Source organism: Varanus komodoensis, unplaced genomic scaffold, assembly GCF_004798865.1.
Source record: "Varanus komodoensis strain SLA01 unplaced genomic scaffold, ASM479886v1 scaffold49, whole genome shotgun sequence".
Lineage (NCBI taxonomy): Eukaryota > Metazoa > Chordata > Lepidosauria > Squamata > Varanidae > Varanus > Varanus komodoensis.
The window spans coordinates 4656240-4669457 of record NW_025336072.1 but is presented as its reverse complement, the minus strand read 5'-3'; the positions used below and the strand labels follow the sequence as shown (position 1 = coordinate 4669457).

Genomic DNA, 13218 nt, shown 5'->3' with positions numbered 1-13218 from the left:
AGCCCTCCTCCGAGTACCTACCCTCCTAATTTCTTTCACGGAGGGTTGGTACTCGGAGGAGGGCTTTTTCTGCGGTGGCGCCCAATCTATGGAATGTGCTCCCCAGAGAGGTCCGCCTGGCGCCGTCGTTATTTGTTTTTCAGCGCCAGGTGAAGACCTTTTTATTTAAACGTCATTTTAATTGTTAACGATATTCACTTATTCATCTGGCCAGGGCGACTTCTTTTCTTTCCTTTTCTTTTCTTCTTTTCTTTTATAACTTTTCTTTTATAACTTCTTTTATATCGTTTATATTTTTTATTTATTTTATATTATTAATTTTAATTTTATATTGTTATTTTTGTATTGTATTGTATTTTATTGTGTTGTAAGCCACCCCAAGGCTTCGGCAAGGGGTGGCATAGAAATGCTCTAATAATAATAATAATAATAATAATAATAATAATAATAATAATACAAATACAAACTCAAGTAAATTTGAGTTTCTATTTTCAGCAACCACTAACTTGAAGTGGAGCTCCTAAGACTTGCCTTTAGCATTTCACTGCACAACATTTACAAATTTGTACACAAAATGAGGCTTGTAGAGCCTATCTTTAACAAGCAAAGGCCTTGGAAACTATACAGTGTGCCAATAATATCATAACATTAGGACAGTTGGATGGAAATAAGTTAACAGAGTCAGAAATACTGTTGGAGACTCTCTTAATAGTTCTGGCAAAGTGCATGTGGCCCCAATTTTGGTGAAAGTTCAGAATAGGATGACCTCAGTCAACCAGGATGAAACCAGGAGCACGTGACTCCTGCCTCATGCATGCACACACAGCATATAGTTTGAACCTAAGCACATGCGAGGAGGAGGAGTCTTTATATTCTATGGTCCTTGTTTTAACTGTCCTATTTCTTATGTGAGGAGCCTGTTTGGTACTCTACATATGCATATGCTCTGTGGTTAACTGGAACATTACTAGGTGTCTGGCAATATGATGAAGAAGGTTGATTTTATATAGGTACAGAGATAATTTGTTCTTTTATTGGTCTTTGTTATTGTGGGGGATATTCTTAGAGTACTGTCAGGGGGAAGAAGAGAACTCAGAGCTATACCAGTGTTACAGTGCAGGACCCTAACATTTTTTGTTTGCTTTTTCTTCAGAAAAGCCTGTTTGCTTCCCATTGGAAGAGGCTCCTGAGTTAAGATTCAGGGAGAAGACTCAGTTGCAGAAGGCATCAAGAGGTTTCCACCACCTCAGGTTCTAGTTCCCCAGGAAAACTGCAGGTTTCTGCCCACTGCACTCAGACTTGCCTTGCTGCCCTTGTACTGTGAAAGCTACAGTCATGGACTCAGCCACTGTCATCCCCATGGTTGTAACTTCAAGAGAAAAGGAATTAGAGGCAGGATAAGCTGCGCAAAGCAAGCCATGTAAAGATCAGTCATGATCTGCTGTTTGTTGGACTGACATACAGACAAGCTGATTGGACTTCCAGCTCCACTTGGAGCACACCTTGCACTGCTGTCCTCCTCTTCCCCTCCCTGGGAAACCTGACTAGCCAAGACCTTGGTGAAAATCTAATCCATAGCAGAAATCCTGTGAGCAAACCTAAGGCTCATCCCACAGCATGACGGAGGCAGAACAGATCAGAGGAAGTGTTGAATGCCTGCAAAAATCAGTTTGGAAGCCTTTGCAAGAAATGCCTTCTCCATTGCTCCCAGCAGGGACAGCCTTGTAGGGGAGATTCAGAGGCTTGGCAGGCTGGATTAGGCCCATTGAGGTAGAAATTCTTTATCCCTGATTTAATGCAACTAATAATATTAATTTGGGTTTGTTTCTGAATAATAACATTTTAGCGCAGCCATAGGTTTTTATTTCCATCTCAATTCATGGAGGCACAAGATGTTTTTAAAACTGTTTATGCACAGGCCAATAAAATGTTTCTGTCTAGTGCACTTTTGAACAGTGTCATTCACAAATACTGCTGAGCTTTGCTAAAGGTAAAGTGGAAACCAACATTCAACAAGAACACTGTACACATTATTTTATTTATTTATTTATTTATTTATTTATTAAAACATTTTTATGCCGCCCCGTTCGCCGAAGCCTCGGGGCGGCTTACAACAATAAGTTAGATCATCATAAATAAAATTTTAAAATATATACATTAAAATAAAATACGGATATGCAATATAAAATAAGCCACCCTGGCCAGATAAAATTCAATAATATTAACATTTAAAATGCTGCTTATATAAAAAGGTCTTCGCCTGGCGCTGAAAAACAAATAACGACGGCACCAGGTGGACCTCTCTGGGGAAATTCGAATTATTGTGAAGTTGGGGGTCTCTCAGGAAAGGGCGAAGCTGGAACGGCAGAGCAATCAAAAGCTTTGAGGAAACAAGCAGCCACATTTCGTCTCCCAGATTTCTCTCATGAGTTGAGTTTCCCAGAGTCATATGGCTGGGAATGCCTCCTATTAGGAAAAAGGATTCCAACTTCATCCCTGGATGCCCTGGGTCTGCTTTGGAATTGGGAAAGGAGGCACCATTGGGCCTACAAACTCTATTGGAATCCAGGACTGATACTAGTGGCTTTAAGGTGAAGATTTTGAGAATCCTTCTAAAGCAGCAAGTTGTCAGTTCTGCAGCAGGGTTGCAATCGTTGACAAACTGACCTGGGATTTCAGTCAGCTACACTTGGGGAGCATTTTCTCCGGAGGAGGCTCCTCCAGGATTGCATTGTAAATATTAGGATGGAGAATGATTGGGCCAAAATGGGAATCTCTTCCGCACGCCTCCCTTTTAGTAGCTTCATTAAAGAGGAGAAAACTAATGATGATTTCAGAGTGGAACCATTGCCTGCTTGGTGCCAGTGATGGTTTAATGCAGAAGTGCATTAGCACTCATACTCCTTCCATCTCTCTCCCACATCATCCAAGGACATGTTTTTATAAATATAGGACTCTTAGAAATACTCTCTTCTCTTAGAAACTGCATACCTACACTTTTTGACACATTGCATGGGGAGTACTTCATGTCACATTCTTAGTCCAGTGACAGAAAAGCAGCAAAGATGTAATTCTGGGAGACAAGGTAAACTTTCCTATCTTTAATCCATGCATTTAGATACATTCTGTACAGGATGATGAAGTAACCAAAATACAATAAAAGCAATGAAAGCATGAATATTCATCTCTCATTTTCTCCTATTGGGAGATGGAAACACATTTATACTATGTATTGCTTATGCTAGGCAAAAGCTTTTGTTTAATGAAACATAGTCAAGACCTTCAGCTGTGCTGTCTAGGGGCTGCATTAAGTTATGCAGACACTTTGAAAGAGAATTAAACATTAATATAACTCATCAATTTAAGCAAAATACTACTTATAAATGAAGAAAATTAATGATTAAAACTACAGAAATAACTGTTCCCATTAGAATAAGAAATTCCACTGAAAAGACTATTGTTGGGGTATAAACCTTGAAGACTGCATTAGAGACTAACAACTGCTAATCATAAGTTTCATAAAATTTAAAGATATTTTTAAGACTCCAGATGCAGATCTAGAGGCAAAATCAAATGCTGGAATGTTCACTGAGAAAGAAAACTAAATGTTCAAAGTATAGAGGTTTTTCCCCAGACAAATTTAACACAGTCAGTACTTCAATACAGTCACTCACATTTCTGCTAAAAGCTATGGGCAGAAAACTAGACCGACTGAGAGAAGAGACAGGATCATTGGGGAAAATAGAGAAGTATGTTTTCAGTAGAGATTTCCACATGGGTATGCGACCCATGTGGACTTGTAGATTTTGGATGACATAAGACCTATGACTTGGATCTTGATGGAAGTTAATCCTTCTTTTTCTAGACTGAAAAAGGAGAATCAGTCTTGAACATAGACAGTGGTACCTTGGCTAGCAAACTTAATCTGTTCCATGACTCTGGTTGTGACCCAAATTGGTTGTGACCCAAGTCAAATTTCCCCATAAGATTCAATGTAAATAAGGTTAATCCGTTCTGTAACTATTTTTTTAATCAGAAAAATTTGAAACAAAGTGACAAAGAACAACAAAGTAACAAAGCACTGTACAGTACAGTGGAGAACACTAACCTAGGTGTGGGGGAGATTTTTGTTTTGAGGGAGAGTCCTCTTCCATAAGGACATCAGAGAGATCTCTTTCAGGGGTTTCCTCTCTTTGTCTCTTAGCTGCAGGGTACATTTTGGCAAAAAATCCATTTGATGCTACTTGTTTTTTCCTGCACTGCATAACCCTCCGGAAATGAGAGACCAGGTTATTGTTAATCAGATTCAACACTCTGTTTGTTACATTTATGTTGGGGTGGTGCTTCTCAAAGAAACCCTGGAATGGGTGTGCTCCTGCAGGAAAGATGGGTGCAATCTTGGCCATCTCCCCACCACCACCAACCAGCAAGATCGCGGCCATCTCCCCCCCCCCGAGTGGGGAGATGGCCAGGATTGCAGTTGCATTTGTGCAGGGAAGACGTGCGTGATCACGGGTGCACTCCTGCAGGAAAGACGGGCCCAGCACAGCTGTGATCGTGCATGTGTTCCCTGCATGGACACGACTGCGATCATAGCCATCTCCCCACTCCGGGGGGGTGGGGAGATGGCTGCGATCTTGATCACCACCTGAAGCAGAGTTCGTGACCCAAGTCAAAATTTTCATGAAATTTTTGTTCGTGAGCCAAGGCGTTCATGAGCCAAGGCGTTCGTGAGCCAAGGTACCACTGTATTAGTTTACCATACATCCTGATTGTCCTTTCATAGTCACAATTTTCAATTTTCAACAGATCTTTCAAAGCTACAATTCTTTTTTTATACTACACATGCCTATGTTAGATAACACAGCACAGAGATTCAGTATCAAAAAACTAGCTATCTATCAAAATTGTATGTGAATTTGAAATTGTATTCTTGATATGCATTTCTTTACGGTGATTCCAAAAAAGTGGAAGCAGGGGGAAGTTAGCATAGCCAAAGTGCTGTTGTCCTCCTCTGATCCAATTCTTCTTCCAAAGCACATTTTAATCATCATAACTGAGATATCCAGAAAGCAACCATACTCTACCTATCAATGATTTCAACTTTAGGATAAAAGATATTGCACAGAATTAAGAAGCAGGCTGAATTCTGGTTATAAACTCATTTAATTTTGGCTCAGATTAAAATGCCCTATCCCTACCTGACAAACAGACATGCTGCTTAAGGAGCCCAATATAACCATATTTTCTAATCAGCAGGCCAATCCCAAACTTGGCTTCGCTAATTACCCAGAAGGGACCAAACTAAAATTTCAATCAATAAATTCACAAGTGGAACTCAAGTAAAACGAATGTCTGGATCACTCCTTAGCATATATAGCACAGGGCACCAGGCTGTGGGATACCATCTTGTGTCCAGAAACAGAACACCCACCTCAATATTTATAGGATCAGTTTCAGGTCAACCTCCTGATGAATGCCAGTTGGAAGTCACTGGGGAAGAGCTATATATGTAGGTTCTTCCCTTCAGCACTTGCCATAGCAGCACAGGTCTTCCTGTCCACTGTTTCGCCTGCATCTTGCCTGACTCATATCCTGCCTTGCTGTCTCAGGTCTTCCTGCTAGCTGATGTGATTCAACTCCTGCATCTTGCCTGACCCTTGCATATTGTGACTTGCCTTGCTGCTCCTGAACCTTGCTCAGTTATCCTGCCTCAAGGTATCCACAGCTCTGTATTCCCTGTTCTTAACCCTTGGCTCGCCTTGACATATTCTCCTGGTTCCTGATCTTGGCCTATTGCGTGACTACTGGATTTGGACTATGTTCGGACTTTGTCTTGCCTGAAGTTCTGTTGCCTTGGACCCAGAACCTCTGTCTTGTCTCCTGCCACTCACATCCTGGACTATGACACAGGTGCCAGGCTGATCTGGATTGGTACTGTAGTGGGGGTGAGGGTTAAGTTTTCCCATAAACTTTCAATCTGGATTGTGGCTCCTAAAGATATTCTAGAAGAAATTAAATGGTGTATCTGCTTGTTATGTTCTAAAGTAGCATCTTCTTTGACCCACAGATTGTCTAGTTAGAAATACCCTGTCTCAAAATGCTATCTATTTTCTACTAAGCAAATCAGTAGGACTTTACTTCCATAAGAAAACCATTGTTAACTAATAGTTTGTATTATATTCAAATGATTTCAACTATAATGTACATCTAGTATTAAAAACAGCTACAACCTAAATAGAATGACACTTATATCACCCTAGAAGCTATGTGCTTCTGCTGGGTTTCCAGATTATAACCCTGAAATAATTTGTAGATTGTTCTGACATTTTTCTTATGGAACAAAAGATTTAATTTTTATTAAACTCTGTGGCCTGGGAAAGTTTAAAAAGAAGAATAAAATCCCTACAGACATTCAGAGAACAAAAGAATACAATTTAAACTCATGTTTAAGACTTGCACTTTGACACGGAAAATTATGTACTTATTTTAAGTGAGATATTAAATTTAGGAAATAAACTTTGAGTAAATCTTATGAATGACATGAGATTTAATCCCACTATCTTCTGGCACACCTATTAGGTCACAACATGCATCAAGATTAAGCAAGCTACTGCAGGCAATTCAAAGAGAACAGGATGACTGAAGGCAAGACATGGTGCCTGAGTACTGCACAGGAAGAGGTCGTTTGTTTAATTAACCCTAGATAGAGTGTGGATGAGAACTCATTTTAGGCAGCAAAGAAACTTAGGCTTGTATGGCAAATTGACACATTAAAGAAAGATAACATTAATAGATCGAGGCTGGCCAAACCTCCAGAGTAATATTATCTATTGGTAGTCTCTCATCACATCTGGCCCAACTGCTTCTTTGCGCACAGGACACTTTACAGCATGGGTCCTCAAACTACAGCCCACAGGCTGAGTCCGGCCTGTCACGTCCATTTATCCGGCCCGCCATAGAAGTTTTAGACCCACCGCGCCCACGCCACCACCACCAGCCTCAACCCATGTGTACGAGCCCGCCACCGCCTCTGCCGGCATGTTTGTTTTTTAAAAACCTGGCAGTGAGGGCTGGTTTCCACAATGTGCCCCTCACAGAGGCAGAGGGAGTGCTTGGAGTGCCCATCATTGGCAGGCATTCAGGCCATGCAGGAGTTGCAGCGGCATGAAGAAGAGTCAGCCATGTGGCTCAAATGGGAGCGCACATGGCAGAGGAAGAGAGAGATCAAAGAGGTTTCATTAGGAGAGAGGGAGAGAGGGAGAGAGAGAATGAGGCACTGGCCTTCTTTTTCTAGATGATAAATAAAGATGAGCAAAAAAAAAAAAAAATAGCGAGAGAGGAAGAGGAAGAAAAAGGAAAAAATGGCAAACCGGGTGAGTTGGTGTGCAGAAGGTCCAAGCTCCAACTTGAAGTGTGGTTGAAAGGGAACTGAGGGACTGGGCGGGAGCCCCCTTATACTACCTGCACGGGGGAAGGGCCAGGCTCCCGCCCACTCCATGGTGCCAAGCTTTGGAAATTTAATCCGACTGAGGCCTCGCACTCTGCGGCAAGCCCATAGGTGTGATTACACAGAGACCATGAAGAAGAAATAGAGAAAGCAAGCAGCCATCAGTTGATCACAGAGCTGAAATGAAAATTCTCCACAGAAAACACTCAGTTTGAAATGAGGAGGGAGTTGGGACGGGGAAAAGTAGAACAAATCTTTCCCAATACTCAGCATTGTGCCTGAACAGCATCTAATAATAATAATAAGGGGCAGTGGGACACAAATGCTGGTCCCATCTGAAACATCCTTGAAGTGGGAAAATCTGAAGAGAGCTTAAACATAAACAGTAGGAAACCTTGTGTCCCCAGGTTTTCTGATCACACTTCCTTTAAACTGACAGCCTCTTGTCTGTATGTAGATCACCACATACATTTTGTCAGTGGCGGCCACCAGATAATGTACTCTAACAAACACATAATGGTTACCCACATTTTGTACCATAGCACTTGTAAATGAATGCCTTTAATACTATTGTTGGCTTTTCCCATGTGTAATAACAACACTGCTAGTGATCAGCATAAATAAACCAATGACGCTCAGAGATAAACTAAGAAATGTTCCAGGAAATGCCCAACTCTTAAGTTATCTGTCTCACTGATACAGCTCCCATTTGGAAAATCAGCTCAAGATGAAAAATGTCAACGGTTCCCCATTTACAAGGCTGAATTCTGCTGCTTTAAGCAATTTTCTAAAATTGTGTCTAAAAAGCTTTTATTTTGCTTAAATTGTTTCACTTGCATTAACTATTAAGCTTTCATAAAGTATATTAATGGGTTCAGTCCTTCCAGTTTTGTAATATATGGTTATATTTACGGATCCTCTTTCTGGATTTCTTTTGCAAGAAAATCTGGATACAAACAATGCAGTTAACAATGCCCACATTCCTAAATAAATATGAACAGCCCTTATTTGTCAGTCTGAGAATATAAGGCATAAAAATGAAAGCTTTTGTTTCCACGTAGGCTTCCTATTGTTCAAATCATATTATACTATGACATTTAGTTATATTCACTGCTAGTTCCAAATTTATCACCATTTCAATTTGAAAATTTAGCCATTTATTTCTAGAGTTGTAATCCTATTAAGCAACAAGGAAATAATTTGAAATGCTCTTTGTAATGCCCTCAAGATGTTCAACATAATAGAAATGAAACACAATTAGGGCTTACGTTTCTTTAACTTAATTGTAAGTTTCTTACAATTAGGGCTTTAAAGACAATTAAAATAATTCAAAAAGCAAAGTGTCAGAGAAAATAATTATTGTAAACTCTGACCAAATAGGGGAGAAATGAACTCCACTTCTGATAATGACTAGGTTCACGTATGGCACACCTGATCAGGCTGGGTTAACATGCTGTTGAACCCCCCATGTTTTTAGCAGGGTGGCTTAACTTTGGTTTGTAAGCCATCCTGACCATTCATGGCTTGTAGTTACTGTGTTGTCTGAATCCACATGACACAATTCACCTATCATGAGATACTTTTAAAGATTAAGTTATTCTGAATGAATCAAAACAACAACAACAAAAGAAATACAACTTTCTTAAGTTTTGACTATAGCAATTAAAATACGTAGATACATATGCAATGTATACACCTATTTTATAAATTACAGGGTATAGTATTGTTCTTACGTATAATTATACCAAGACTTCTACAAAGGTAGACCCAATGTCCATCTGTTTGTTCATTTGTAGATTACAACAAAAGACTACCAATTAATACATTAAAAGCATCATTAATTCCTGCACCCATTGAATTATCAAAGATGCTTGCTTGTTTTTTCAATGTTGTACATTAGTTTTTTAGCTGCCCAAAGAACACGGAGAATCCACTTACACTGACCTTGCATTAAGTCCCAGGAAGTATGCAGTAGCTGAGAAGAGCATGCACATCATTAAAGGGCTTTCAACACAAAGTTTATCTGTATAAATTTTGCTAAGTGAGCCACTTGGCAAAAACGGCAAAACCCCTTTACTGCTCTTTTCCAAGGGTAAACACTAGTGGTGTCTAGCAGAGGCTTCCTCCATAGCCACTTGCCCCCTTATCTTTTCTACCTCTTTTCCCCAGAGAACATAACATGTGATTTTCTCTCTTTTGGCAGCCACAAGAAGCCCCCAAGCTGTACCAACAGATCTTCGATGTACTACTGGAGGCTCTCCAGTCCAGGCTTGTTTTAAAAAAATTTCTACACACTAATGTGAACTATTTCCTTAAAATCCCATTTGAACAAATTCACTCATTCACAGAAGCATACCTGGGTGAATTTTAAGCATCAGCTAGAGCAATGTATGGTGGGGGAGGGGGGGCTGCTGGCAAGAGGCATCCTGGATATTGCACAACAGATGCTTGAAAACCATTTCTGCTCCACTCACAGAAGGCAAACTGTCAGGAGAAACCAAAACCAGCAAGGAGTCTTGTGCAGAGAAGGATGGACAGCCCCTTCTCAGCAACTTCATCATCTTTTTTGTTTTTCTCCCTTTGTTTTCCAGGCAAGATAATGTGTGGGTCACCATTGCACTAAACAATTTCAGGAAACAGGGCTGCAAAGGTCTTTGCCAGAGATTCCACAGAAGCATTAATAGCTGCCAATATTGGAAAGGTACAAAGCGAGTGGTCCCGCTCCAAGTAAGACACTTCTTTATGATTTTGATATTCCACAGAAGGCTGTAAAAAACACTTGATCCTGTAGGAACAGGCTGGTTCCCCCCCTCCCCCACCCAAGGTGTATTCAATGGACTGCTTCCATCAGGTCCAAGGTTGAAGAGAAACAGCTTGCATTCAACATAAAGACAATGTTCTATATGTTCTTCCTCTATAAAAGACAACAAATGCAGTCAATTGTGATTGTGAGGATACCTACTAGGTGGAGATCCACATACTCCTTCACCTTTCCTCTTCTACTTACCTACCTAACAATGCTAACCATATGCTGACCTTATGTTTGCCACAGTATAAGGCTCCTCACATGCAACAGCTTGCATGTATATGTGTTATATACAGATCTTGATAATGATTTAGTGTATAAACACCAATTGATAGGCAGTGGTTATTTATTCATTTATTTAAAAATTTCTATGCCGCCCCATTCGCCGAAGCCTCAGGGCGGCTTACAAAACATCAGTTAAAATATAAAACACTAAAAATATAAAACACATTAACATTATAAAATAAGTCGCCCTGGTTGAAGTAAGCAAATAATATTAGCAATTAAAATGACATTTGAATAAACATTTTATGTGGAATAAAAATAGTTTTAGTGGTGTTCCTACTTGTTGCTATTCTGAGTTTTTACCTAGACATAAAAAGCTATGAATTACATGAAATATTCCTACTACTCCATGTTAAAAAGACATTTTTAACTTTGATTTTTTAAGCAACAGCCTCCTTCACAGCACCTTCAATGCTGTGCTAGCTTAGAAAATAATCACCAGAATAGACAAATATATGTTAAATAAATAAAAAGTAGGAATTAATTGCATTCTATTACATACAGTACATTCTTCTGTGCACACCATACTCAAATCAGTCAAACTGATATAAACATTTACCTTTTTTTCATTCACTGCAGGTCTACTGATCAAGTATAACAGCCTGGGATCCATTTTGCTTATTAACTGGAAGTTACAATCAGCAAATCCGTCTTTCAGGAAATCCTGGCCTGAGTGCAGTACAGTTCCTTTTAACAGACAAAGCCCAGGCTTCCCTACCCCTCCCCTGCACACTCATGTGCTCTTAAATGGAAACATTGACTTCTGAACACTCTATTAGTAGTTTTGCCATATGAGAAAGAGTCAAAAAGCACAAGAGTCATATGATTGTCTGGGAAAAGGCTGCTCCATTTAATAGTGTAAAGATTTCCTCCTGTTACTGGAAGAGGAAATGTTCATTCTGATCAATGATTAAGAAATTACCAGCTTTCAAACCCATTCTTCACACAATCTTTTCCACACAGCTGCACATATCTGGCAATGCCTCTTCCAAAAAAGGGAATTAAAAGAAAACTTGAAAAAAATAACATGCTGGAAATAAAACTTATGAATTTTAATCTGTAAAATAGAAAAACCCAGATTTAACATTTCCTATACAAAGAGACACTTCTGCAATATCCCTTGCTTTTGAAATTCTAATGCATCAATTTTATCTTCCAGCAAAGATGGAAGTTCATACCGTTAGTACAGTTTCCTTACTGACAGAGTATAGTAATACCTTGGTTCATGAATGCTTCTGTTTGCGAACAATTCGGTTCATGAACAAAAAGTTTGGCATAATTTTGCTTCCATTCGCGAACTCTGCATCGGGTGACGAACATGACTGTGGCCATCTTCCACTTGCTCGGGCTGCAGCAGAAGCCCAAGATGACGCCACGCTGCCCACCGAAAGGGAGAGCATGACACAAGGGGGAGCCATGAGGGTGCACGCTCCACAGTCAAGGCCTTCCCGGCTCCACGCCGCCACCCCGCTTCCGAGCCAGAGGAAGATCCCCCTGCAGGAACTCACCTGGCTCCAGGAGGGGGAACAGGAGCGGGAGGCCAGAGAGGCGGGTGTGGGACAGCTCCCCCGGCCGTGAGAGGGCCGCAAGGAGGGAGGTAAAGGCCGCTTTCCGCGGGCTGAGGCGAGGGGAGGTGAGGGACGGGGCTGCAGCTGGCCAAGTGGGGCACCTCCCACCTCTCCCTGCCATCGGGGGGAAGAAGCATGGCGTGTGCTTGATGCCAGTGGTGGCTTGCCCTGAGAAGGCTGCAGCGGAGGTGCGGGAGCTATGGCCCCGTTCCCACTCTGCCTCAGTGAGGTTGCCACGGCTTGGCCCGCAGCCCAGGGACATGGCTCATATTTTTGTAGTTAAAAAAAATATTTATTTATTTAAAACTTTATATGCCATCCTTTATAAATAACATAAAGTTACGGTAACCTTATTTATATTGAACCTTATGGAGAAATTTGACTCAGTTCACAACCAATTCAGTTCACGACCAGAATTGTGGAATGAATTAAGTTTGTGAACCGAGGTACCACCGTAAATTGCTTCTCTGTACTTCACCTGTATCATCAAATTATCTTTACAGGGCTCTTATGAGAAGAGTTTTCATAGAAAAGTAATACTGTTCTAGCAGCCTCTAGAATGATGTTGAGTTGTGCCGAATCTTCAGCTGTGATTTTTAAATTTATTTATTTATTGCAGGATTTCCAACTCCCCTTTCATTGCACACTGGCTCTACAAGATAGTTTCCAAAAAATTAACCTAATGCTATAAATAATAATCCAACAAACCTCAACTCCACCAATCTATAAACAGCTTATAAAAATTAAGCAGACACAGAGTATAATAAAATACCAGTAAAATCCTCCTAAAGACTGGAAATGATGGAGACATTTATATTTTATTATGAAAAGAATTTAGAGGTGCAGGAACACTTCTAAAGGTCTCTATTTGACATTTGCTAATTAAATAACTCTTACTTGAGGCAGCTGAGAGGGCTGAGTTTCCCATGTGAAATCATAAACCTCTGGCAACTTCTTATGTATGCAGACAATTATTCAGATAAATCTTTTGGGACAAGTTTAGGGCTTTAAAGGCCCAAATCAGCACCTTAAATGGACTTCAAAAACAGCAGGAAGTCAATGTAAAATACCATGATGCAATATAGTGCAATTGCCCAACACCTACAAGC

General features: G+C 40.4%; 1 protein-coding gene across 6 annotated transcripts in view; it reads right to left on the bottom strand.

Moving 5' to 3' along the window:
- The window catches only part of PTPRE (protein tyrosine phosphatase receptor type E), a 147527-nt gene that overhangs the window by 95588 nt on the left and 38721 nt on the right, over positions 1 to 13218 (bottom strand). Inside the window, exon 1 of one of the 6 annotated variants that reach the window (XM_044445594.1) lies at positions 11101 to 11368. The exons of 3 other annotated variants lie outside the window; for them this stretch is intronic. In XM_044445594.1, the coding sequence (XP_044301529.1) occupies positions 11101 to 11154 (54 nt within the window). In that variant the 5' untranslated portion in view covers positions 11155 to 11368. Of the gene's footprint in view, positions 1 to 11100; positions 11369 to 13218 lie in introns of those variants that run through there. 2 more of the 6 variants (XM_044445593.1, XM_044445595.1) reach the window with 2 other exon arrangements.